The sequence below is a fragment of the Nerophis ophidion genome, linkage group LG17 (genome assembly GCF_033978795.1).
Source record: "Nerophis ophidion isolate RoL-2023_Sa linkage group LG17, RoL_Noph_v1.0, whole genome shotgun sequence".
Classification (NCBI taxonomy): domain Eukaryota; kingdom Metazoa; phylum Chordata; class Actinopteri; order Syngnathiformes; family Syngnathidae; genus Nerophis; species Nerophis ophidion.
In genome coordinates, this window is record NC_084627.1 from 553,370 (window position 1) to 581,357 (window position 27,988).

At 40.7% G+C, this 27,988-nt stretch overlaps 1 protein-coding gene and 1 non-coding gene across 2 annotated transcripts; both read right to left on the bottom strand.

Annotated features, from left to right (window-relative positions):
• Positions 1-3,445: 3,445 nt before the first annotated feature.
• On the bottom strand, positions 3,446-27,952 carry ddx54 (DEAD (Asp-Glu-Ala-Asp) box polypeptide 54). The gene is made up of 20 exons (XM_061875667.1): positions 27,677-27,952; positions 22,326-22,452; positions 22,132-22,202; positions 21,876-22,064; positions 21,750-21,799; positions 21,632-21,673; positions 16,379-16,474; positions 16,184-16,305; positions 16,048-16,109; positions 15,849-15,980; positions 15,571-15,781; positions 13,394-13,522; positions 13,105-13,329; positions 12,961-13,034; positions 12,690-12,887; positions 8,438-8,586; positions 8,244-8,357; positions 8,058-8,168; positions 7,511-7,611; positions 3,446-3,759 (listed from the first exon to the last, which is right to left on the bottom strand). Exons 1-20 carry the CDS (start codon positions 27,782-27,784, stop codon positions 3,503-3,505), a joined length of 2,568 nt encoding a protein of 855 aa, XP_061731651.1. The 5' UTR covers positions 27,785-27,952; the 3' UTR covers positions 3,446-3,502.
• Positions 27,524-27,595, bottom strand: trnac-gca (transfer RNA cysteine (anticodon GCA)). Its single transcript has one exon. It is a non-coding gene; the product is annotated as a tRNA-Cys (tRNA).
• Positions 27,953-27,988: the final 36 nt, after the last annotated feature.

The window sequence follows — 27,988 nt, forward strand, 5'->3', positions numbered from 1 at the left end:
AACTAGGATGGCACCAGCGGGAATCGAACCTGCAACCCTCAAGTTGCTTACACGGCCACTCTACCAACCGAGCTATGCCGCCCCCGTTACCCATAATTTTGTTATCATTTTTCACACTAAAAACAGTGAAATTGTTCCAGGTTAAGTCAAAATATTAAGAAAATAACATTTATTTAATGAAAAAATCTACAATTTACATTTTGCTGAAACATGTTACTGTATATAAGTAGGTACTGTTTCCTGTGTAAGATATATATATTTTAAAAAGTTACATTTTAGTGAGTCACATTAAACAAAAAAATGGCAAAACTGTATTTTTTTCAAAATATTGACTAGCACAAAATGTTATTCCATATTTTAAAATTGTAACCAACTTTTTTTTTAACATTTTGCGTAGTATGTATATGTTATATATATATATATATATATATATATACACATATATATAATATATACATATATAAATATATATACTGTATATATATACATACATATATATATGAATTAATACACACATATATACATACACACACATAAATATATATATACTGTATATATATACATACATACATACATATATATATATGAATATATACACACACATATATATACATACACACACACATATACATATATACATATATATATATATATAGGTTGATTGGAAACACTAAATTGGCCATAGTGTGTGAATGTGAGTGTGAATGTTGTCTGTCTATCTGTGTTGGCCCAGTGATGAGGTGGCGACTTGTCCAGGGTGTACCCTGCCTTCCGCCCGATTGTAGCTGAGATAGGCGCCAGCGCCCCCCGTGACCCCGAAAGGGAATAAGCGGTAGAAAATGGATGGATGGATATATATATACACACATACACACACACACATGGGGAAGACCCAGGACATGCTGGGAAGACTATGTCTCTTGGCTGGCCTGGGAACGTCTCGGGATACCCCGAGAGGAGCTGGACCAAGTGGTTGGTGAGAGGGAAGTCTGGGCTTCCCTGCTTAGGCTGCTGCCCCCGCAACCTGACCTCGGATAAGCGGAAGAAGGATGGACGGACATTACATTTTCAATTGGATGAATTTTCCTCAACAGAACATATTTTTTCAAAGTTCATTTTTTTGCAACAAAAATTACAATCCTGCGCGCACACAACATATTATTCCTAATTTAATAGAATGTAAATGCTGAATAATAGTACATTAATATCTTCCACTCACCTGTTAAAAAGGAGGTTGCTGTCAAGTCTTGCGCGGTAGACAACTGCGCCCTCTGGTGTCCACAGATGGTACTACAGGGCTTACAGTTAGACTCTTATAAAGATTCGTTTTAGAAGTCAACTTTTGATAGCAAAGGACCGAATTAAATGACGATATAATGGCTTCAATATTAGTACACTGTTGCTCACCCACATTTTTTTTTATCAATAATGCTTGTTTGGGGATAAATGTGACATTAGCCACCTAGCATGTTAAAGATGCTATCATTTAGCATGAACAGCAACATGTCGGAATTAGTACCTCACTACACACTTTATAGTGAAATAGTCGTAGTCTTTAGTAATAGCAATGATCAAACTGGATGGTACCACCGTCTTTACTTTACCATACTTGCCAACCCTCCCAAATTTCAGTGCTTTCCCCGAAACTCTCCCGGGACAAACATTCCCCCGAATTTCTCCCGATTTCCAGCCGGACGACAAGACACGCCCCTTCTAGGTCCATGCGGAACTGGGTGAGGACAGCCTTTCGTCACATCCGCTTTCCTCCTTAAAAAAGGCTGACCATTCGTCTTCTTTTCCCCGGACATGTCCTCTTTTGTGGGACTGTCCGACCCCTCTGGGCAGGGTTTCTTAAATGCCTCAAATGTCCGGCGTTTTGAGTCAGGTTTGCGTGCATTTTCAATGTACTTCCATGGTTAAAAAGGGGTCGGAAACAAAACAAATTGTGAAGGTGTGAAAGAGGGACAGAGACAGAGAGAGTGAAACAGTGAGTTGGTCGTCAATCAAGGCATACTTAATCAACAACCATACAGTTCACACTGAGGGTGGCCGTACAAACAACTTTAACATTGTTACAAATATGCGCCACACTGTGAACCCACACCAAGCAAGAAGGACAAACACATTTCGGGAGAACATCCGCACCGTAACACAACATAAACACAACGGAAGAAATACCCTTGCAGCCCTAACTCTTCCGGGAAGCTCTAATATACACCCCGCTACCACTAAACCCCCCCAACCGCGCCCACCTTAACCCCCCCCAGAATTCAGAGGTGTCAAGGTTGGCAAGTATGCTTTAAACAGAGGACTACTTCCTAATAATACAACTGCAAAGGCTTACTTACAGGTGAGCAAAGAAGCTGCAGTGCCCATCAAAGACGCTAAGAGGTGTAGTTTATTTCAAAGCATGAATGACAAACGCTGGCCTGTTTCTCATACTTGCCAACCTTGAGACCTCCGAATTCGAGAGATTGGGGGCATTGCGGGGGTTTGGGGTGTTGGGGGAGGGGTTTGATGGTAGCTGTGGTGTATATTGTAGCGTCCCAGAAAAGTTAGGGGCTGCAAGGGATTCTGGGTATTTCTTTTGTTGTGTTACGGTGCAAATCCATCCATCCATTTCCTACTGCTTGTCCCTTTTGGGGTTGCGGGTGGTAGCTAGAGCCTATCTCAGCTGCAATCGGGTGGAAGGCGGTGTACACCCTGGACAAGTCGCCAACACAGATTGACAACATTCACACTCACATTCACACACTAGGGACCATTTTAGTTTTGCCATTCAACCTATCCCCAGGTGCATGTTTTTTGGCGGTGGGAGGAAGCCGGAGTACCCAAAGGGAAAACACGCAGTCACGGGGAGAACATGCAAACTCCACACAGAAAGATCCCGAGCCCGTGATTGAACCCGGGACAACTCAGGACCTTCGTATTGTGAGGGACATGCACTAACCCCTGTTCCACCGTGCTGCCCTACGGTGTAGATGTTCTCCCAAAATGTTTGGTGTGGGTTCAGTGTGGCGCATATTTGCAACAGTGTTAGAGTTGTTTATACAGCCACCCTCAGTGTGACCTGTATGGCTGATGACCAAGTGTGTCTTGGATTCACTTGCGTGTGTCTGTAGCGGCCGCCCACTACATTTTATTGGGCCGACACGCTAATTGTGTGCCATGATGGCACGCTTAAGACAGTGCTATCATGGCACGCCCACAATATTGTTGTCTGGGTGAAAATCGGGAGAATGGTTGCCCCGGGAGATTTTCGGGAGGGGCACTGAAATTCGGGAGTCTTCCGGAAAAATCGGGAGAGTTGGCAAGTATGCTGTTTCTGCCTGTATTTCCATGATTTAGACACAAATCTCCCTGAAAGCACACGCAAAATGGAAAAACCCAGAAAATTCTCATTTGGAGATCAGAGGAGAAGGTGATTGAATAGCATTCAAGGAACTTCATTTGTATCCATGATCCGTATATTTAATATCGTATTTCATTGTCCGTCCACACCTCACATTCTCTTCTTCATCTTGCCCTTTTTATGTGCGCTGCGACCAAAACCAGATTTCTTCACATCTCCGACCCATTTTTTGTTCTTTCTGCGCATGTTCTTCAGGCCTCCGCTCTGCAGGAACTGTTGCTTCTGTTGCTTCTTGCGCTCCTTCAGGATTTGCTGGCTGGACTTCAGCTCGGATCGCACAATCCGGCCGCCGGACGTGCGCTGCGGTCCCGGGGATTTGGGACCTTGGGGGCGCTGGCGACCACGGCCTGGAAAACAAAAAAATTTTGCTATTTCATCTTTGCACCTTGAACGATGTGAACACTAATAACTTCGCCTTCGGCTTAATATGCTTCACTTACAACTAAATCTGTAAAAAGCACTAGATTAAAGTCATACAAATATGAGGAAAGCAGGGTTTTCCCTAAATCGTGGCGCAGCCCCATGGCTAAATTACTGCCGGCACACCTTCAAAATCTACCCATCCATCCACTTTCTACCGCTTGTCCCATTCTGGGTCGCGGGGGGTGCTGGAGCCTAACTCAGCTGCATTTGGGCGGAAGGCAAGGTACACCTTGGACAAGTCGCCATCTCATCACAGGGCCAACACAGATAGACAACATTCACACTCACATTCATACACTAGGAACCATTTAGTGTTGCCAATCAAACTATCCCCAGGTTCTTTAAAATATTTTATATATTTTTTTTAACATGAAAACAAAATTAAGTGATAAATTGTGCTAATGGATATACCAGACCTGACCAACCCGCGGCTCGCGAGCCTCATGCGGCTCTTAACTCTGTTATGAGAGAAGCGTATGTGTGTGTGTGGCCCTTTAAGATATGACAGCATGTGAGGTGAGTGACGTCAGTGAGTGGGTGGGCGAGAGAAGTGAGGGAGCGGTAACAGTGAGTGTGTGCGGGTGCTAGTGGTTTGGTGGATGGCTGCGTGCAAGACACCAATAAAGTGAAGTGAAGTGAATTATATTTATATAGCGCTTTTCTCTAGTGACTCAAAGCGCTTTACATAGTGAAACCCAATATCTAAGTTACATTTAAACCAGTGTGGGTGGCACTGGGAGCAGGTGGGTAAAGTGCCTTGCCCAAGGACACAACGGCAGTGACTAGAATGGTGGAAGCGGGAATCGAACCTGCAACCCTCAAGTTGCTGGCACGGCCACTCTACCAACCGAGCTATGCCGTCACAAAGTTGCAGCAAACCGCCGGTCTCGTCATTCACCCTCGAGTCCAGAGCTGTAAAGACCCACTGCCGGGTAAAGTGAAGGGTGTTACCCCCGAAGTACATTAGCCCTGGAGGAAGGGCTCCCCTGCGCTCCTCGACTACGGCCTGGGAGCCGGAAGCAGGAAATGTGCAACAACTCTATTAGTGCGTCAGTGTTTACCATCAAGTCTTTATTTTGACAGCCCCTCGTGGTAAACTTGTCTGAGTGCAAACTGAGGCAGTATTTGTCATTGATAAAACTTTCTGCTTTTTTTAATCATTGTTTATTAGTATATTAATCTTTCATTAAAACTTTCGACCGGGATGAGAATCAACACCTCCGTGTCCATGGTTCTCGCCCGAAAAAGGGTGGAGTACCATCTCCGGGTTGGGGAGGAGATCCTGCCCCAATTGGAGGAGTTCAAGTACTTCGGAGTCTTGTTCACGAGTGAGGGAAGAGTGGATCGTGAGATTGACAGGCGGTATCTTCAGTAATGCGGACGCTTTATCGATCTATTGAGGTGAAGAAGGAGCTGAGCCGGAAGGCAAAGCTCTCAATTTACCGGTCGATCTTCGTTCCCATCCTCACATATGGTCATGAGCTTTGGGTTATGACCGAAAGGACAAGATCACGGGTACAAGCGGCCAAAATAAGCGGGGCTCTCCCTTAGAGATAGGGTGAGAAGCTCTGCCATCCGGGGGAAGCTCAAAGTAAAGCCGCTGCTCCTCCACATCGAGAGGAGCCAGACAAGGTGGTTCGGGCATCTGGTCAGGATGCCACCTGAACGCCTCCCTAGGGAGGTGTTTAGGGCACGTCTGACCGGTAGGAGGCCACGGGGAAGACCCAGGACACGTTGGGAAAACTATGTCTCCCGGCTGGCCTGGGAACGCCTCGGGATCCCCCGGGAAGAGTTGGACGAAGTGGCTGGGGAGAGGAAAGTCTTTGCTTCCCTGCTTAGGCTGCTGCCCCCGCGACCCGATCTCAGATAAGCAGAAGAAGATGAATGGAAAACTTTCGGCGAATCAAAATTTATGACCAGTAAAAACACAATAAGCGGGGACGGAAATTTGACCCGGCGAATATAAACAAAAGAAAAATCTGACATAAAGCGATAATCGATACAATAAAAAAACAAGCAAACCGGGCGGCAGGTAAAAAAATAATAATCCGCGTCCGGATGGCAAACCGTCTTCAGGAATTGCGCATGCTTTCTGATTTCAATGCTTAAAAAGGCACACAAAGTGCGTAAACGCCAACAGTGCTTGACTTATATTCTGTAACATTCACAGTTTTAGAAAAAGAACAGAGGTAGAAATATTCCAAATAACCTCTTGTGTACAATGTAAACATAAATCCATCCATCCATACATTTTCTACCGCTTATTCCCATTGGCACCTATCTCAGCTACAATCGGGCGGAAGGCGGGGTACACCCTGGACAAGTCGCCACCCAATCGCAGGGCCAACACAGATAGACAGACAACATTCACACACACATTCACACACTAGGGCCAATTTAGTGTTGCCAATCAACCTATCCCCAGGTGCATGTCTTTGGAAGTGGGAGGAAGCCGGAGTACCAGGAGGGAACCCACGCAGTCACGGGGAGAACATGCAATCTTCACACAGAAAGATCCCGAGCCCGGGATTGAACCCCAGACTACTCAGGACCTTCGTATTGTGAGGCAGACGCACTAACCCCTCTTCCACCGTGAAGCCCGCAAACATAAATAATGCCTCAAAACAAATTAATTATATTTAATAATAATAAGAAGAAGAATGGATTAGATTTATATTGCGCTTTTCTATTGTTAGATACTCAAAGCGCTCACAGAGAAGTGGGAACCCATCATTCATTCACACCTGGTGGTGGTAAGCTACATCTGTAGCCACAGCTGCCCTGGGGTAGACTGACGGAAGCGTGGCTGCCAGTTTGCGCCTACGGCCCCTCCGACCACCACCAATCATTCAATCATCATTTATTCACCAGTGTGAGCTGCACCGGGGGCAAAGGGTGAAGTGTCCTGCCCAAGGACACAACGGCAGCGATTTTTTGGATGTCAATAGGTGGGAAGCGAACCTGCAACCCTCGGGTTTCTGACACGGCCGTTATACCCACTACGCCATGCCGCCCCCAAAACACAGCAGACGAGCTCTCGCCCTCCACAGCTGTTATGTGTGCTTTGTAGTGCTAAATGGTAAAAGGGTTGTACTTGTATAGCGCTTTTCTACCTTCAAGGTACTCAAAGCGCTTTGACACTACTTCCACATTCACCCATTCACACACTGATGGCGGGAGCTGCCATCCAAGGCCCGAACCACGACCCATCAGGAGCAAGGGTGAAGTGTCTTGCTCAAGGACACAACGGACGTCATTTGGTTGGTGGAAAGTGGGGATCAAACCAGAAAACCCTCAGGTTGCTGGCACGGCCACTCTCACAACGCCATTAGTGCTCTGCCCCCTCCCTCACATTTGTTTTGTTTTTAACCCGTTCTTGACCCTGGACATATATTGAAAATACACGCAACCCTAACTCAAAATTACGGACATTTGAGGCATTTAAGAAACCCCGCCTGGACAGCCCCGCAACATTTTTTTTGTTATAATTTACAAGTTAAAAATGTTCTGTTTTACATCGGAGTGTCATTTTCTTCTCAAAAAAAGCCAATTTATGAACATTTTTTTGTAGTAATAAAGACATTTCATTTTACATTTTGAAGTCAGAATCCTTTTTAATTTAAAAAAAATGCTAAATTATTATGTTTTTAATATATATTGTTTATAACCGTATACCTCTTGCAGGCTTCCTCACGCCTCCACCTCCACCTCCACCTTCTCCATCGGAGTTCGACTCTGCGTCATCAATCTTGTACTTCTTCTTCCACTCCTCGTAACTGAGATGTGATTAAGGAGCAGAACATTTCTACTCATGCAATCTTCACGCTGATATTTGTTTTGTTTTGTTAGGTTCCTTCTTCCTGTTATGTGTGCTATTGCCTTTAGCTTGTTAAGACTACCATGCATTTAGTGTTATAGATTGTGTACAAACAAATGTGTTAAAAATTGCTGAAAAAGAAAAGAAAAAAGGAGGGTAGGATTAAATAAGCTCTGCTTCTTCCTTCTCCCTTTCCGACATGTCGCAATGAGAAACTGGAAACGTGATGAATCATATTGTAATTGTATTCATGTTCGATATAAACGTACACCATAAGCATAACTTATCATGAGTCTGTTTGTTGGACAAGAAGTTAGCTTCTCAGGCTGCCAAATGCACTTTGTAAACAAAAGGTAGTGTTTTAAGTGTGCTCTGCTTTGAAACATTAAATAATTGAAAGGATACAAGTTCTTTTTGTTCTTCTTGTTGCCGATGACTGGACCGCCATCCAGTTTTATCTTCTTCTTCTGGTCGCCCTTCCCCATTTCAGTCACAAAGCGTTTCCTCTTTCGGTCCCTGCAGATGTTACAATGTTAAAAAAAAAAAAAAGTACATGACAACATAACAAAAATTCTGTGTTATAGATGATACCATTTCATGATTTTCTTGTGCTGGTTTAGTTTGTCTCCCTCGTCTCCCATGAGGTCCAGGACAGCGGAGGAAGCTTGATTTTCAAACGCGCTGCCTTCTCCTCCCAGACTTAAACTGAGACAACATGAAGGTGTGAATCACATGGATGACAGGATGACATGCATTTGACATAAAGTATATGCGTATAGTCTCACCCTCTTTCGGAGTTAAAGTCTTTAGGTCTGTGGGGAATGTAGTACTCCTCGTCTTTGCCCGTCTGCCTGCCTCGCTTGTTCTTTGGGTGCTCTTGTCCGCCGTCCTCATGGCCTTTCCTCTTTCCACCAACCACCTCTGAGAAGACCTCCTGGAAAGTCAGAAAAAGTCATTTAAACCTAAAATTATGGATTTTTTTTTTTTTACTTATAATAACAAAATCAACGTATGTACTCTTACAGCAGGGGTTTTCTTGACCCGTTGGACCTCAGGGCCCAACTTTTCCGCTACAAAGGAGCCAGGTGCCCACTCAAATTTTAACACTGAATTGATCATTTTACTCTTGATTTAATCCAATCCAATCCAATCCACTTTATTTATATAGCACATTTAAACAACAATAACGTTTCCAAAGTGCTGCACAGCCATGTTAAAAACAATATTTAAAAAAAACAACAACAATATTATGCTCTACCAATGACTGAATAAACACAAAAAATAAATAAATATAAAACCAATAAAAACAATATAAAAACAAATATGATTAAAAACAATTTTAAAGGGTAAAATCAATTAAAACAGTAAAATAGAAATCAAAGTGTATAAAAAACACAGAGGACAACAGAGAACAGAGGACCACACATCTCACGTAGTGTTAAAAGCCAAAGAATAAAAGTGGGGCTTAAGACGAGACTTAAAACACTCCACTGTGGAAGCAGTTTGAACATGGAGGGGCAGAGTGTTCCAGAGCTTAGGGCCGACCACACAGAAGGCCCTGTCTCCCCTGGTCTTAAGTCTGGTCTTGGGCACCACGAGCTGGAGCTGGCTCTCGGACCTCAGAGCGCGCGTAGGAATGTACATTTGGATGAGGTCCAAGATATATTGAGGTCCCAGTCCATGTAGAGATTTAAAAACAAACAGCAATGTTTTAAAATCAATTCTAAAATGAACAGGGAGCCAGTGCAAACTCTGAAGAATTGGGGTTATATGCTGGCGTTTCCTGGCCCCTGTTAAAAGTTGTGCTGCCGCGTTCAGGACTAACTGCAACCGGGAGAGAGCTTTTTGGCTAATGCCAGCATAAAGTGCATTGCAGTAGTCCGGGCGACTTGAAATAAAAGCATGCACGACTTGTTCAAAAAGGTTAAAAGATAAAAACGGTTTAACCTTTACTAAAAGACGAAGGTGATAAAAACACGATTTTAAAACGCCATTGACTTGTTTGTCTAGTTTAAAATCGCTGTCTATAGTGACGCCAAGGCTGGTGACTTTTAATCATATTCAATATTTTATATAACCTACTTAACAGTTTATAACCTTGTCAAATGATATGAAGTGAATTATATTTATATAGCACTTTTCTCTAGGGACTCAAAGCACTTTTACATAGTGAAACCCAATATCTAAATTACATTTAAACCAGTGTGGGTGGCACTGGGAGCAGGTGGGTAAAGTGTCTTGCCCAAGGACACAACCGCAGGGACTAGGATGGCAAAAGCGGGGATCGAACCAGGAACCCTCAAGTTGCTGGCACGGCCACTCTACCAACCGAGCTATACCATGTGTTAAATACAAAGAATAATTTTTTATTTAACACATAAACTTTAGGCCTAGGTCAGGCTGATTAGAAAAATGAACAATCAAATTAGGGCTAGGCGATATATATCAATGTTTTTCAACCACTGTGCCGCGACACACTAGTGTGCCGTTAGATATTGTCTGGTGTGCCATGGGAAATGATGCAACACTACTAATTGGTCCTCCAAAAAATTTTTTTTGCAAATCAATAATTATAATCTGCAAATACTGTGCCGTTCCTTAGTGTCCGTTTTGTGTAGAACTTGGCTGTAGAACTGTGATCCCAATAAGCAAACCACAGCGTGCAGATAAAAAAAGGTATGCAACGCTTAAGCCAAAAACTAACAAAAGGAAAAGGCAATAAAGCATAGGGATGGCTATGTAAAATGACAGTAAAACTGAACTGGTTACAAATTCAACAGAAACAGAATGCTGGACGACAGCAAAAACCTGCAGTGTGTGGAGCAGAGACAGACGGCGTCCACAAAGTACATCCGTGCATGACATGGCAATCAACAATGTCCCCACAAAGAAGAATAGCAACAAATTAAATAGCCTTGCTTGCTAACGCAAAGCAGGTGCACAAAAGTGCAGTTTATTTGTTTTAAACTATTGTAGTGGCAATCTGTACAAAAAGTGCACTTTTAATTTAGTGTTGTTTTGTTATGTCATCTTAGTGACATCTTGCACAAAAGTGCACTAATAGTTTGTTTTAAAATGTTCCTGACAGTCTTGCACTTTCTGTTTTGGAAATGATGAATGGTTGTGCCATTGCTTAATAACTTTAATAAATACAGTTTTGGTCAATTGAATTAATTGTGGTTACCCTCTCTGCATGAAAGTTTTAAATGAGCATATATTAATGCAGTATGAACAAGATTATTTTAATTTAGACACATAGAATCATCATACTGGTGTGATTATATGCATCAAGTGTTCATTAAAGGCTAAGGCAAAATATTGAGATATATATTGTGTATCGTGACATGGCCTAAAAATATCGAGATATTAAAAAAAGGCCATATCGCCCAGCCCTAAATCAAATATACTGCATAAGAAGGGACTCATAAATAACTGATGACAAATAGATTTACACACAATTGTTGTGCTAAAATAAATAAACTAAATTAATAATCAACATGTTTATTAAATAAACTGTCAACAAAATTCAAGCGCAAATAAAAATACAGCTTTACCGCTTTAATCATCATTTTTGCACTTTAGTCATGACTTTTGCTCCAGACTTCTTCTGTTTGATATTGTCCTTACTGCCACAGGTGTTGAAATCACCATATAAAATGGCTAGTGCTAATCAATAGCATGCCTATGGCAAATTCAATGTAAATTAGCATCAACGTAGCATTTGGAGAAGTGGAGCCTTTAGACTTGAAACAACTTTATTGATGATCCCCAGGAGAAAATGTTTATAATAATAATAATAATAATAATAACAATACATTTTACTTATAAGGCGCCTTTCTGGGCACTCAAGAACACTGTACAAAATCAAAACAATGAAATCAAATTGGATAAAAACGACAACAACAACAAAATCAAAGATAGTTAAGATATGATGATCACAGTGAATAAGCAGACAGGAATAGGTGTGTTTTGAGTCTTGATTTGAAGAGGGATATTAAGTCCAAGTTACGAATGTCTGGTGGTAGAGAGTTTGACAGAGTAGCTCAATTACAAAAGGAAATGATAACTAAAACACTGTGTCCCGTGAAAAACCGTCCGACCGGAACTATGTGATAACTGAAGTTCCGTGGATGAACTATGTAATTTCTCTGGACCGGTGGTTTTTAGATCTTTCATAGCGAGTCTAATGACAGCAATAAGTAGGAACTTTTCGCTACTTTATATTATAAATGGCAACAGCTGAATACCTCCTAACGAAAAGATACAGAAAAAGAAGAAGCTAATCGACTATGGGGTCGACACGGACTACAATGACGGAGGCGCGCTAAATTTGAGGACTTATGCAGATCCCAAATACACATCAGTAGGTACCAGAAAGAAAAAAGTTGATTTTGCATAATATTGAGAAACAAAACGCCAGATAATGTCTGCTACACACTCCATAATAATACTCATATGTTGACAATCCATCAAGCGGTACGGGTTCGTACCTAACCAAAGTCGTATTAAAACATTTGATAGATTTTTGAGCGCTGTGTGTAATGTTCTATATTCTCAATGGAACATTTAAAGTTTTGGAGTTGTTTACTGACATCATTTTGCAGTCTACATGTATCTCTTACGTGTGACTGCCATCTACCAGTCATATTTATCATTACAACATGTACCAAATAAAATTGGTGCAAGGTTGGTAATAAAATCAGAATTATTCCATACATTAGGTTATAAGGCGCACTGTTGATTTTTGAGAAAATGAAGGGCTTTTAAGTGCGCCTTATAGTCAGAAAATTACGGTAAGTTACATGCAAACCAATTCACTTTACTCTTTGGGGTCTTTTTTAGTTTAATTTAAACAATGCAAGCGCATATAACTTGTGATTGATCATTATTAATCCAAATTGAAAAATGTGATTAATCAGATTTTTTTTTTTTTTAATCATTTGACAGTATTATACATTTTTCCTCTTCAATTTGAAATTGATATAAAAAGGTATCCAAAATATTCAAATGCATTGATTCTAAAAGGTGCAATCTTACCTGTAGGGCATCATCGTCGCCTGTTCCATCAGCCTCCTCATCGCCTGAAATATTGGTGGTCCGATGAAGGCTTCCTTCTACAGCCAGACTTTCTCTGTCCCTGCTAAATTTGTCCACCCGCTTGGAGTCTTTAGAGCGTTTGTTTCTCATCACCTCGCTGGCAGACGTCTTGCAGGTTGAGTTGATTTCAAAGATGGTCTGCAAGAGGAACAAATATGTTAGGTTACGTCACAGACCGGCAGGGAAAACGTCGTAGAGAGTCCAGACTCACTGCTTTGGATCTGTAGACCTTGATGGCGTCGACTATCTGAAGGCGCTCCAGTTCAGTTTTCTCCAAAGCAGAACCTACAAAAACAAGCTGTTACAAACTTGTGTTTGAGAAAAATCCCTATCTGTCCTTGTATTGCTAACAAACCCAGCAAGGGATGAACGGCCATGCAGGAAAGATTCATGTTTTTCACTCGTCTGATGGACTCTGCAGAGGGGTTAGGTCGAGACTTGAGGTACTGCTTGTAGGCATTCTCAGAGATCCGGTGCAAGTTTTGCAGTTCCAGGGAGTCGCTGTGCGCTGCAATCAGGTTGCTGCTTTGGTCGTCCAGGATGCTCTGAGGGACGCGACCAAACACGCCATCTGTATCTGCAGACAAACACATGAGAGGCTGTAAACATCATCGACTTTCATTACCTGATGAAATGTCTTACCTGGGTGTGCTCCGATGTGGCGAGCTGAACCGGCCTCCCGAGGAAGAGATGCAGGTCGTACACGAAAGGCATCTCGTCGGGACAAACCATACTGTAGGTTGTGCCGCTGCGCCCCGCTCGACCCACGCGACCTGAGGATATTTCAATGTCACTACAGACGCAGGATAGTAAACAACCATAATTGTCAATGAAAGACTATTACACTCTATACATAATAGAAACAAAGAGAACACTTTCTACTGGTTATAATGGGGAAAAGATGCTGAAAATAATTTGACAAATTGATGACAACTAAAGAATACCCTGTAAATTATAACAGTGAAATGGGGAGTTGAGTCTTATCAAGTATTAAACATATTCAAAGGAAATACTAATAAAGTGTAGATAACGGATACATTAACAGGAACAAATGGAGGGGAAAAAATAGTACTAAAATTAAAAAGATATTTAGAACATGGATGATGAAATCCTATTTGTATTATGGTGCGGAAAAGTCCTATTAGATTTTAAATGTATTCCAAGCATTAAGTACACAAAAATATATATTCTTTCGAATGAATTTCAGGGACTCAATCTTTTGTATCGATAAGACATTTGACATAGTAATAACGGAAAGTTCTATTAATTATAATAATCTAAATAACATATTTAAACTTCTTTTTTGAAATCCTACTATCTATTATGGAAAAATGCCATGTTTTTATTTCTAAGAGGAAAAACCCTGTTAATAATGTTGAAACAAATCCTTATGATAAAGAATCCAAATGACTGAAGGTTCTTTTATCTTAATTTAAAAAACACATTTAAGCAAAATCCTACAATCTATATTGGGAAAATATTATTCAATTATTTTTAATAGGAAAAATTCCCTGTTTATAATGATAAAACAAATTCTTATAATGATGAATCTAAATGACCGAATGTTTCGTTTAAAGCATGGGTGTCAAACTCTGGCCCGCGGGCCAAATTTGGCCCACCGTGTAATTTCATTTGGCCCTTGAGGCAATAATAAATTAACATTAGAGCTGGCTCGCCGGTATTATACAGCGTCAGTGCCGCTGTATCACAGCATTCAACGCTAATTCTCATACTTGCCAACCGTCCCGATTTTTCCAGGAGAATCCCGAATTCCAGTGCTCCCCCCGATAATCTCCCGGGGCAACCATTCTCCCGAATTTCCACCCGGACAACAATATTGGGGGCGTGCCTTACAGGTACGGCTTTTAGCATCCTCTACAACCTGTCGTCACGTCCGCTTTTCCTCCATACAAACAGCGTGCCGGCCCAGTCACGTAATATATACGGCTTCTACACACACACACAAGTGAATGCAACGCATACTTGGTCAACAGCCATACAGGTCACACTGAGGGTGGCCGTATAAACAACTTTAACACTGTTAAACCACACTGTGAACCCACACCAAACAAGAATGACAAACACATTTCGGGAGAACATCCGCACCGTAACACAGAATAAAAACAATAGAAAAAATACCCAGAACCCCTTGCAGCACTAACTCTTACGGGACGCTACTATATACACCCCCGCTACCAACAAAACTCGATTTTGCGTGACACTATAAAGTTATATAAGTCTTGCTTGTTCAATATTGCTTGTTTGGGTCCCTATTAAAAGGTTAAGTTGTTCAACTTTGGCCCGCAGCTTTGTTCAGTTTGAATTTTGGCCCACTCTGTATTTGAGTTTGACACCCCTGGTTTAAAGGCATTTAAGATCCTATTTACTGAATTCCAATTAAAAAAGTTTGTTTGTTCATAAGGGTGGAACAAATCATGTTAAATTGTAAAAACAATGACTGACATGGAACATAAGCTCCTATTTGTAATAGTTGTAAAAATTAATGGTAAAATAATCCTTTCTTTTTATATCTCATTTAACTCTATTTGCGTTGTCAAAAAACACAAAAATCCACATCTGACCAAGATTCTGTAAATGCAGCAATTTAAATATCAATAAAAAAAATCAAATTGAATATGTTTAGATGCTTATATCTCTGACAGGGTTAACAGGTAGTAATTTGCTGTACCTTTTTATTTAGAACAAAACTATCAATGAAAGTGCAATTTAAAAACATAAATGGGAATCTTTTGCTAATTGACTTCGCAGGTAAGCGTGTGACCAAGTCTTGACTGAGGTATGTTCGTTATGACGGACTCACCAACTCTGTGCAAGAAGAGCTTCGACTTGGAGGGAAAGTTGTAGTTGATAACGTTGTCCAGCATGGGGATGTCTATACCGCGAGCGGCGACATCCGTCACGATGAGCACCATGGCTTTGCGGTGGACAAACTTCCCGATGTTGATCTTTCTGGCCGTCTGATCGAGGGCGCTGTAGATGTACGCGCATTCCACGCCTTCTGACGAACACAGCTGCGGATCACAGTCGGCATTAGAAATGTAGTCAAAGACTTGGAGAAGCTCAGCGGTCGTGTCTTACCTCTTTGAGGTACTCCACGTGATGTTTAGTGGCTGCGAAGACAATCGTCTGCTCCTGAGGTTTGACGACATTTCTCAGGAGGTGGAGGAGTAAAGCCGGCTTGTCGTCCATTCGTACATTAAAGAAAGACAGCTGAGGGATCACAAGAATGTTGTTGTTATAACCAATCACTAAAAACTGTAGTTTCTCCAAGTTTCACCTTGATCTGATCACTGAGCTTGGAGTCCACGTTCAAACGAATGAGTACAGGTTCAGTCAGCCCTAGTCAATAAAAACACGTACATTATATCCCATCCATTCAACTAGCAGCCAGTACACGCAGTACTAAATCTCACCAGCTCTCGCAAACTCCACCAGCATTTTGGGCAGAGTGGCGGAGAAAAGCAGAGTCTGTCTAGTGTCAGGAAGCCTGCGGATGATCTCCTGGAGCTGCTCGGCAAAGCCCATTTCAAACAACCTGAGCCGATAAGTCACGTTACCGCACACGTGCGACGACTCGGATTGAAAAGAAAGGAAGACTTTTGATTTACCTGTCCGCCTCGTCAAACACCACGTACTCCACGTTTTGCAGCTTGAGGTTCATTTCCTGGACGACGTGCATGAGACGACCCGGAGTACCAATGATTCTAATGAAGGGAAAGACAAACCATCAATATCTTCAGTAAAACATGTTTAAATCCATTTCTGTCTTCCAAGTTTCGGTGTCCGCTTAACTACTGTATAAAGTGTGCAAATTAGAAGTGCCTAGAACAGATATTGTTCTGACATCAGCAAAAAAAAAATAAGCAGTGCAAGATATCGGCTTGCATCTTTAATCTTCGATACAAGCAGTCCTGCAATATGTTTACTCCTGCAAAACTGGACAGCCAGTTAACATTTAATCATACTCCAATAAGCACACATGGTTGGTCTTCTTCTACTTTGCATTTTATTGAAGTCATTTACAAAAGGTAAACATGGTAGGCTATGGGCACTAGCAGCTACACAACAGCTAGGCCAAGGGTCACCAACCTTTTTGAAACCAAGAGCTAATTATTGGGTACTGATTAATGCGAAGGGCTACCAGTTTGATACACACTTAAATAATTTGCCAGAAATAGCCAATTTGCTCAATTTACCTTTAATAAATTAAAAAAAATAAAATATATATATATATACAAAGGGTATTTCTGTCTCTCATTCCGTCATACATTTTTTTTTCCTTTACAGAAGGTTTTTTGTAGAGAATAAACGATGAAAAAAACACTTAATTGAACGGTTTAGAAGAGGAGAAAACAGGAAAAAAAATGAAAATTAAATTTTGAAACATAGTTTATCTTCAATTTCAACTCTTTAAAATTCAAAATTCCTCCAAAAAAAGAAAAGAAAAACTAGCTTATTAGAACCTTTTTTTTTTTTTAATTAAAAAAATTATTTATGGAAAATCATTAGTAATTTTTCCTGATTAAGATTAATTTTAAAATTTTGATGACATGTTTTAAATAGTTTAAAATCCAATCTGCACTTTGTTAGAATATGTAACAAATTGACCAAGCTACATTTCTAACGAAGACAAATCATTATTTCTTCTAGATTTTCCACAACAAAATTTTTTAAAGAATTTCAAAAGACTTTTGAAATAAGATTTACATTTGATTCTAAAGATTTTCAAGATTTGCCAGAATATTTTTTTTTTATTTTAATCACAATTAGTTTGAAGAAATATTTCACAAATATTCTTTGTCGAAAAAACAGAAGCTAAAATGAGGAATTAAATTATAATTTATTTATTATTCTTTACAATAAAAAAAAGTGAATTTACTTGAACATTGATTTAAATTGTTAGGAAAGAAGAGGAAGGAATTTAAAAGGTAAAAAGGTATATGTGTTTAAAAATCCTAAAATCATTTTTAAGGTTGTATTTTTTCTCTAAAATTGTCTTTCTGAAAGTTATAAGAAGCAAAGTATAAAAATAAATGAATTTATTTAAACAAGTGAAGACCAAGTCTTTAAAATACTTTCTTGGATTTTCAAAGTCTATTTGAGTTTTGTCTCTCTTAGAATTAAAAATTTCGAGCAAAGCGAGACCAGTTTGCTAGTAAATAAATTTTAAAAAATTGAGGCAGCTCACTGGTAAGTGCTGCTATTTGAGCTATTTTTAGAACAGGCCAGCGGGCGACTCATCTGGTCCTTACGGGCTACCTGGTGCCCGCGGGCACCGTGTTAATGACCCCTGAGCTAGGCACATAACCTAGACATGAAATAAAGTGTCCTGAATTTTTCCAAGATAGCAGTATAAAACATGACCTTTGTCAATAAAAATTGAATAAAATAAATATAGTTGCATATTACTTACTCATACAAAGTCTCCAAAACGGAAAGCGTATTAGAAAGTATCCAGTAACACTTGCGTCAGCATCATTCGACTTACTGCGTCATATCCTTCATTTAATTCATTATTGTGACCACTAAGTGTCGCCAAAACACAAATTAACACTTCACTTCAAAAGAATACATCTGTCATAAAGTTAGTGTTTTTCATCCATCCATCCATTTTCTACCGCTTATTCCCTTTGGGGTTGCGGGCGGCGCTGGTGCCTATCTAAGCTACAATCGGGCGGAAGGCGGCGTACACCCTGGACAAGTCGCCACCTCATCGCAGGGCCAACACAGATAGACAGACAACATTCACACTCACATTCACACACTAGGGCCAATTTAGTGTTGCCAATCAACCTATCCCCAGGTGCATGTTTTTAAAAGTGGGAGGAAGCCGAAGTACCCGGAGGGAATCCACGCAGTCACGGGGAGAACATGCAAACTCCACACAGGAAGATTCCAAGCCCAGGATTGAACCCAGGACCTTCGTATTGTGAGGCAGGCGCACTAAACCCTCTTCCACCGTGAAGCCCAGTGTTTTTCCATCCATCCATCCATTTTCTACCGCTCATTCCCTTTTGGGGTCGCGGGGGGCACTGGCGCCCATCTCAGCTACAATCGGGCGGAAGGCGGGGTACACCCTGGACAAGTCGCCACCTCAGCGCAGGAATTCTCTGAGTAATTTCACTTCATCAAACTGTTTCTAAAAGTAAATAAAATAAAAGCATGTACTATATTTCTTGCTGATATTGCATCAGATTATAATCGCTACAACCAAGACTCAAAGCGCCAATATCGGTATTTATGGAAATGAAAAAGTAGTATCAGCTCACCCCGAGTGCAAATAAAGACCATAATTGCAAAGTATCATTCACTCTCTACACTTCAAGTGAAACAAATGTAAGTTTTGACCTGAATTTTGAGCCTTGCATCAGTCTAGGAATTAATACGCAGAATGGCTAATTGTTACCGGAGAAGAAAATGTTACCATAAATATTACGCAAAAGTGACTTTTGAATGGCGTAAGATTATTTCTTCCCAAAGCCAGTTAATGAGCACCAAACATGAGAAAAACCTATCATCTGTCTTACTTTCTGGGAGAGGTATTGTGAATATTGTGGTATATTGCTTTCAAAAATGCAAGCAATAACACTGTGGAATGTGACGTATCAAATCAGTGTAGTTTTTCTCATCCTGTGTATTTACATTATCAAAAGTTCAATCGCCCGTGGACCTCGTAAGGATCATCATTCTTCAAACTAATACAAATATGTCCACTACAGAGGACACTGCTTTTCAGAGTCGGGACCCAGAGTGGACCGCTCGTCTGTACATCGGTTGGGGACATCTCTGCGCTGCTGACCCGTCTTCTCTTGGGATGGTCTCCTGCCGGCCCCACTATGGACTGGACTCTCACTATTATTGCCGAAAATGAAATTTCGTTGTACTTGTGCAATGACACTAAAGATCTATCCTATCCTATTATGTCAGATCCACTATGGACTGGAATCTCACTATTATGTCAGATCCACAATGGACTGGAATCTCACTATTATGTTAGATCCACTATGGAGTGGAGTCTCACTATTATGTTTGATCCACTGTGGACTGGACTCTCACTATTATGTTAGATCCACTAAGGACTGGACTCTCACTATTATGTTAGATCCACTATGGACTGGACTCTCACTATTATGTTAGATCCACTATGGACTGGACTCTCACTGTTATGTTAGATCCACTATGGACTGGACTTTCACTATTATGTTGGATCCACTATGGACTGGACTCTCACTATTATGTTAGATCCACTATGGACTGGACTCTCACTGTTATGTTAGATCCACTATGGACTGGACTTTCACTATTATGTTGGATCCACTATGGACTGGACTCTCACTATTATGTTAGATCCACTATGGACTGGACTCTCACTATTATGTTAGATCCACTATGGACTGGACTCTCACTATTATGTTAGATCCACTATGGCAGGGGTCGGGAACCTTTTTGGCTGAGAGAGCCATGAAAGCCAAATATTTCAAAATGTATTTCCGTGAGAGCCATATAGTATTTTTTAACGATGAATACAACTAAATGCGTGCATTTTTAAGTGAGACCAAAACTTTTAGAGTATAATGAGTCTCTTATTCTTTTTAATAAAAAAAACATTGCTATTCTAAAGTTAACCAATAATAAACATGATACTTCTTACCATTAATGCAACATCTTGAACAGGTGCGATAGAAAACGAATGGTTGGATTAAAATGCATGAGAATGTTTTGTAATTTGACCCTAATTTTTAACACTGTGATTACCAGCGGGATTATTAATTACTTATCGTGTTAAGCAATGTCAGCTAAGATTTATCTGAGAGCCAGATGCAGTCATCAAAAGAGTTACATCTGGCTCTAGAGGCTTAGGTTCCCTACCCCTGCACTATGGACTGGACTCTCACTATTATGTTGGATCCACTATGAACTGGACTCTCACTATTATGTTAAATTCACCAATGGACTGGACTTTCACAATATTTTGTTAGACCCACTCGACCTCCATTGCTTACGGTCTCCCCTAGGGGGAGGGTGGTTGCTTTTGAAATTTAGAAAAATCATAAAATTCCTCATGGAAACGATACCGCCTCTGAGCCTCCGTTAGGTGAAGGAGCCTGTTAACGGGGAAAACAGGGGATGGAAAAAGCTTTTTAAAAAAAGAAGAAAAAAGACGCAGGCTTCACTACACATCCTAATACACAGCTCTGCCAACTGTCAATCAGCTACAGACATGGGAGCTGTAAATTTGAGTAAGTTTAATAGTTTGCGATGTTAGCATGTAGCTCACTCACTATGCAAGTTTTGCTAAAGTTTGTGTCCTCTTGTTACATTGTTTTATGGGATATACGGCATATATTTATTAGAACAGGTGCAGAGTTACAGAATATAAGGAAAAAAGTGGATAAACGGCTCATTTAGCATTAAAGCATCAGGCACACAAAACAGAATATTCCCAATAAGGCTTACTAATAGTTTTAAATTAAACTCCAGTATTAATTAAAGATAGAGTTTGGACTTCATTGTGGGGCCGCTGATAAATATTCAGCTGACAAATACTATAATATGGGACATTTGGTGGGGCGTGGCTCGGTTGGTAAAGCGACCGTTGCAGCAGCTTGAGGGTTCCAAATTCGATTCCGGCTTCCGCCATCCTAGTCACAGTTGTTGTGTCCTCTGGCAACACACTCTACCCACCTGCTCCCAGTTACACCCCCACTGGTTTCAATGTAGCTTAAATATGTAGATAATGGGTTTCACTATGTAAAGTGCCGAGAGTAAAAGCTCTATATAAAAAAATTCACTTCACTTAATTTCCTGTTGAGACCATAAAAAATATTTTGCCAACTCATATAAACTTGTGTCCTACTCACATGTCAGGGTTTTCGTGCAGTGCAGCAAACTGATCCTCCATTCTGGAGAGGACACAGAAATCCAGTTAGGAGGACAACAACAATCACAAATGTCGACTGAACAACAAAACCAACACACCTGTCTCCACCAAGGACCAAGGCAGTCTTCAAGCGGGTGAACTTACCCAACTACAACACAAATAAGGGCGCTTTAGGTCTTTTGTTATGCGGAGTAAAGTAAGTGCTCCCTTATTATATCGTGTACCTCCTTTGTGAACTTCATGGTCTGTAGGGCCAGCTCTCTGGTGGGGGTAAGGATGAGAGCCCTGGCGCCCATCTGGGCTTGCGGTGCCTTAAGCTTCTCAAACATGGGCACCAGGAAGGCGGCCGTCTTTCCGCTGCCTGTCCGTGCCATGGCTACGATATCCTTGCCGTCCAAAATAACTGGGATAGTCTGCAATATGGAGGCGGTTAGAAAATATATTAAGTTGTTAAAAGATAGTGGAGGTGGTTAGTCGTACCTTTCTTTGGATTGGGGTTGGGACTTTGTACCCTTTCTTCATGACTCCTTTGAATACCGGGTAACAGAGTCCTAACCAGGGACAGCAAAACAATGGTTGTTGTGGAAATTCGATTAGGAAGTATTTTGGTATGTTACAACTGTGAAATATCTCACTTGAAAAAGGAGATAGTGATTTGTTATAGTGTCCCTTACCCATGGATTGAAACCCTCCAGACTTCTTCTTCTTCTTGTTCTGGGCTCGGACAAGCTCCCTGGTGTCAGGCTCCACATCTGACAAGCAGTCAGACGCGGCAGGGAACCGCAACAGTTTTTTTCCTGGCTGCAATAGATATTAATAACACATTCATAATAAGATCAATTTGAGCAGCGCTTCTCAAATAGTGGGGGGTGGTGAGGTGTTGGGGAGCCTGAGAGGCAAGGGACCTTTGGTATCACCGTCTTTTTTGTAAGTCTTGAACAATACACAAGCCTCCTGCTCAGTGGCAGCACTGCTCGAGTGAATCAACAGGCCCAACCAGGAAATATGACCGAATATCCATAAGTATACAATAAAGTGTTTTGATTTAGGGGTGCGGGTGCATAAAAAAATACGTACCAAAGGGGGAGCATGACAAAATATGATTGCAAAGCACTGAATTAGAATTACAACTAAGATATAAAAAACAACTTCTATCCAACAGTTGTTAACTGCACTCAATACCTCAAAAATACTTTGTTTACATAGAAGTGTGAAATACATGACTCTGATGACTGCATGGTAGTTGATTTTAAAAAAAAAAATAGTTTGAACTATTTTAGGTCCAGACTATAGTGAGTTATTTTAGAGGTGGTGAACACAGGACACAGATACCTAATAAATGCATACTTTTCTCTGCGTTTGAACTTATTTTCCACACGAAAACGCATACTTTTGTCTTTAAAAAACGCAAATTTTTACAAACGCTGGCCAGAGTGTAGAGATCCAAAACTCTCCGCTTAACACAAATGGACACTTGTGATGACGTCACGGTTGCGCGCTGTCATTTCCAAGCTCAACAACACTGCCTTGCTGTCTTTAAACACACTATATGAGGAATTACTGTATGTTGGAACGCAAACATGCTGCTATTTTCACTCTACATTAATAAAAAAAGACACATCAAAATGGGCAAAATGAGAGTTTTGGATATGATCGCTGTGGAACCTCCACCTGATGGGACAACTTTGACAAGCAATACTTTTTGCTCTTTGTCATAAGAAAGGTGCAACACTATCTTACGTTTTTAGTCCTTGTTTATTGACACATCATGAAGTTAACTTACATGTCTTGCTTCCATTTTTGTAGATGGAGCATGTAGCATTCTCCGAGTGCAGTGGTTCTCAAATGGGGGTATGCCTACCCTTGGGGGTACTTGAAGGTATGCCAAGGGGTACGTAAGATTTTTTTAAATATTCTAAAAATAGCAACAATTCAAAAATCCTTTATAAATAATTATTGGATAATATTTCAACAAAATATGACTGTAAGTTCATACATAAACTGTGAAAAAAAAAATACAACAATGCAATATTCAGTGTTGACAGCTAGATTTTTTTGTGGACATGTTCCATAAATATTGATGTTGAAGATTTATTTTTTGTGAAGAAATGTTTGGAATTAAGTTAATGAATCCAGATGGATCTCTATTACAATCCCCAAAGAGGGCACTTTAAGTTGATAATTATTTTTATGTGTAGAAATCTTTATTTATAATTGAATCACTTGTTTAGTTTTCAACAAGTTTTAAGTTATTATTACATCTCTTTTTCCAAATAGTTCAAGAAAGACCACTACAAATGAGCAATATTTATTTTGCACTGTTATACAATTGAAAAAATCAGAAACTGATGACATAGTGCTGTATTTTACTTCTTTATCTCTTTTTTTTAACCAAAATTGTTTTGCTCTGATTAGGGGGTACTTGAATTAAAAAAATGTTCCCAGGGGGTACATCACTAAAAAACGGTTGAGAACCACTGTCCTAGTGGTGCGTACTGATGTTAAAGACAATATACACTTAATTACACATGTACCATATCACTATGTTGATGATTAAATGCTTTACAATTCCCTTAAACATGCAAGATGTTTTCCTTGGCTCATTAGTGTGTGCTGATTTTAAAAAATAATGGGCGGTGCTGTAGCCTATCTCAGCTGCATTCGGGCAGAAGGCGATGTACACCCTGTACAAGTCGCTACCCGAAAAAGGGACAGGCGGTAGAAAATGGATGTACAATTCACTGCACATGTAATACACCACCATGTTGCTGAACATGTTATAATTCTATGAGTGTTGGATTTCAGCACAGGCGTGCATTTGCTCTTTAATAGTATTGCCAGGGCTCTGTCTACGTGCAGGCTGGTTTTAAAGATAATGTACATGTCATTGTACATTTAAAGTCGATCAAAATAAACATAATAAGAGGTGTAATACCACCAAGTCAGATATTGCTGCTTTTTTTTTCTGATTAGACAACATGTGCATCACAGCAGGTGTATCTGTTTGAGTGTAGACATAAACAGTTTTGAAACTATGTGCTTTTGAAACTCTGTGTTCGTGTGGACATGGTTTAAAATACGCATTTCTTGTGCATGTCAAACATCTCTGAAATACAAGACAATAAACACAACATATGACCATCAAAAGTTGTTGTTTTTAAGTATTTAAAGGGGAACATTATCACAATTTCAAAAGGGTTAAAAACAACAAAAATCAGTTCCCAGTGGCTTGTTGTATCTTTTGAAGTTTTTTTCAAAATTTTACCGGTCTCGGAATATCCCTAAATAAAGCTTTAAAGTGCCTTATTTTCGTTCTCTGCGAAGACACTGGCCATTTCCCTGTGACGTCATACAGTGCTGCCAATGTAAACAAACAATGGGAATACCACAGCAAGATATAGTGTCATTAGCTCGGATTCAAACTCGGATTTCAGCGACTTAAGCGATTCAACAGATTACGCATGTATTTAAACAGATGGTTGGAGTATGAAAATATTGAAGAAGAAACTGAAGCTATTGAGCGAATAGCTATTGACGCTATTCATTGCCATAGCATGGCCGAATAGCTGCGTTAGCATCGCCGGTAAAATGTGCGGACCAAACGATCAGGACTTTCGCATCTTTTGACACTGGAGCAACTTAAATCCGTCGATTGGTAAGTGTTTTTTTCGCATTAAATGTGGGTGGGAGGAAACGTAATATAGTTGCAAATGCATCTACAGGTTATCCATACATCTCTGTACCATGTCTGCTTTAGCACCGCCGGTAAATAGCATGTTAGCATCGATTAGCATAGCATGTTAGCATCGATTAGCTGGCAGTCAACATCAACAAAACTCACCTTTGTGATTTCGTTGACTATCGTTGCAAATGCATTTGCAGGTCATCCATACATCTCTGTGCCATGTCTGCTTTAGCATCGCCAGTAAAATGTGGAGAAACTCCGGCACATTCAACGGGGGTCTGGCGGCAGACACTTTGGCATCTTCGGGCCAGTGGTGCAACTTGAATCCCTCCCTGTTAGTGTTGTTACACCCTCCGACAACACACCGACGAGGCATGATGTCTCCAAGGTTCCAAAAAATATTCAAAAAAAACGGAAAATAACAGAGCTGAGACCCGGTGTTTGTAATGTGTTGTAAATGAAAAGGGCGGGTGTGTTACCTCGGCCACGTCACATTCTGACGTCATCGCTTCCAGCGTGATAAACAGAAAGGCATTTAATTCGCCAAAATTCACCCATTTAGACTTCGGAAATCGGTAAAAAAAATAGATGGTCTTTTTTCTGCACCATCAAGGTATATATTGACGCTCACATAGGTCTGGTGATAATGTTCCCCTTTAAACTTCCTCCCACCGCCAAAAACATGCACCTGGGGATAGATTGATTGGCAAAATTAAATTGGCCCTCGTGTGTGAATGTGAGTGTGATTGTTGTCTGTCTATCTGTGTTGGCCCTGTGATGAAGTGGCTACTTGTCCAGGGTGTACGCCGCCTTCCACCCGAATGCAGCTGAGATAGGCTCCAGCACCCCCGTGACACCGAACGGAACAAGCGGTAGAGAATGGATGGATGGATGGAAGAATTATTTATTATTTTATGACGTATATGCTTTGATTCGATGCGTATTCAGTGCTTTGAACATAACGGAAGTAAAACTGAACAAATGTAAACATTACTAACTGCAATTTGTATAATCTGTTAAAGGCCTACTGAAACCCACTACTACCGACCACGCAGTCTGATAGTTTATATATCAATGATACAATCTTAACATTGCAACACATGCCAATACGGCCGGTTTAGTTTACTAAATTACAATTTTAAATTTCCCGGTGAGTTTCGTGTTGAAAACGTCGCGGAATGATGACGCGTGTTTGTAATGTCTCAGGTTGTAAGGGACATATTAGCCCAGCACCACTTACGGCTAAAAGTCGTCTCTTTTCATCGCATAATTACACAGTATTTTGGACATCTGTGTTGCTGAATCTTTTGCAATTGTTCAATTAATAATGGAGACATAAAGAAGAATGCTGTTAGTGGAAAGCGGTGGATTGCAGCTGCCTTAAGCAACCAAAACACAGCCGGTGATTCTTTATTTGTTGTGAAGCTTTAATATGGAACAGAGCGGTCAAGCGAACATGTTTCCCTACCACATGTCAAGCAGCAAGTTTTTGGATGAGAAAATTGTGATATTAAGTCGGCTCTTACCGGAGACTTGAGCGGAGTTTGCGTCCTCCTGCAGCAGCTGTCAAAAAGGCAGCTGTGACTTTCTTGGCTCCTCCATAAGGCTTCTCTGAGAGACAATGGCGGTCACCGCAGCCCTCCAACTTTCAGGTATGACTTTATAATTTCACTACCAGAATTATCCTAGTAAATGTGTCTAATAACATCTGAATCGCTCCCACTGCCGTCACTTTTTTTTCTTCCCCTAATGCTTCACTCTAACTTTCCTCATCCACGAATCTTTCATCCTCGCTCAAATTAATGGGGAAATTGTCGCTTTCTCGGTCCGAATCGCTCTCGCTGCTGGTGGCCATGATTGTAAACAATGTGCGGATGTGAGGAGCTCCATAACCCTTGACGTCACGCGCACATCGTCTGCTACTTCCACTAAAGGCAAGGCTTTTTTATTAGTGACCAAAAGTTGCGAACTTTATCGTCGATGTTCTCTACTAAACCCTTTCAGCAAAAATATGGCAATATCGCGAAATGATTAAGTATGACACATAGAATGGACCTGCTATCCCCGTTTAAATAAGAAAATCTCATTTCAGTAGGCCTTTAAGTTTTAATACTAAATTAGCGTACCTTTGTGATTGATTCTAGTTGTTAAAAAGTCAAATTGAACAAAGAAAGAGTTGGAAAATAAAGGGGGCATCCGGATTTGAACCGGGGACCTCTTGATCTGCAGTCAAATGCTCTACCACTGAGCTATACCCCCTGATTCCATCCAGCCATCAAATATACAGGTGAACAAAAATATATATACGATGTGAATGACATTGGATGGTTGAACACTTACAGAATCATCGTTTTTTATTTCAGCAGCCACTTCGAATTCTCCACCGTCAGAATCCACCTCCGGCTCTCTTCTCTTCTTTTTGGTCAGCCTCTTCTTCCTCTGCGCCATACTGACGTTTTAGTTGTTCCTCTGAAGTTTTTAGGGGACGAGTTAATAGAATAAAATGTTTAGTTACAAGAGTTCATGTTCGTCGGAGGAGCGTGGAGCCCAGTCAGGCAGACATGTTGTAAACACGTGTGAGCTTCTTCTTCTTCTTCTTCTTCCAAGTCGGCGTTTTCTTCTTCTTCTTCTTGTTTCTTGAAATAACACCGG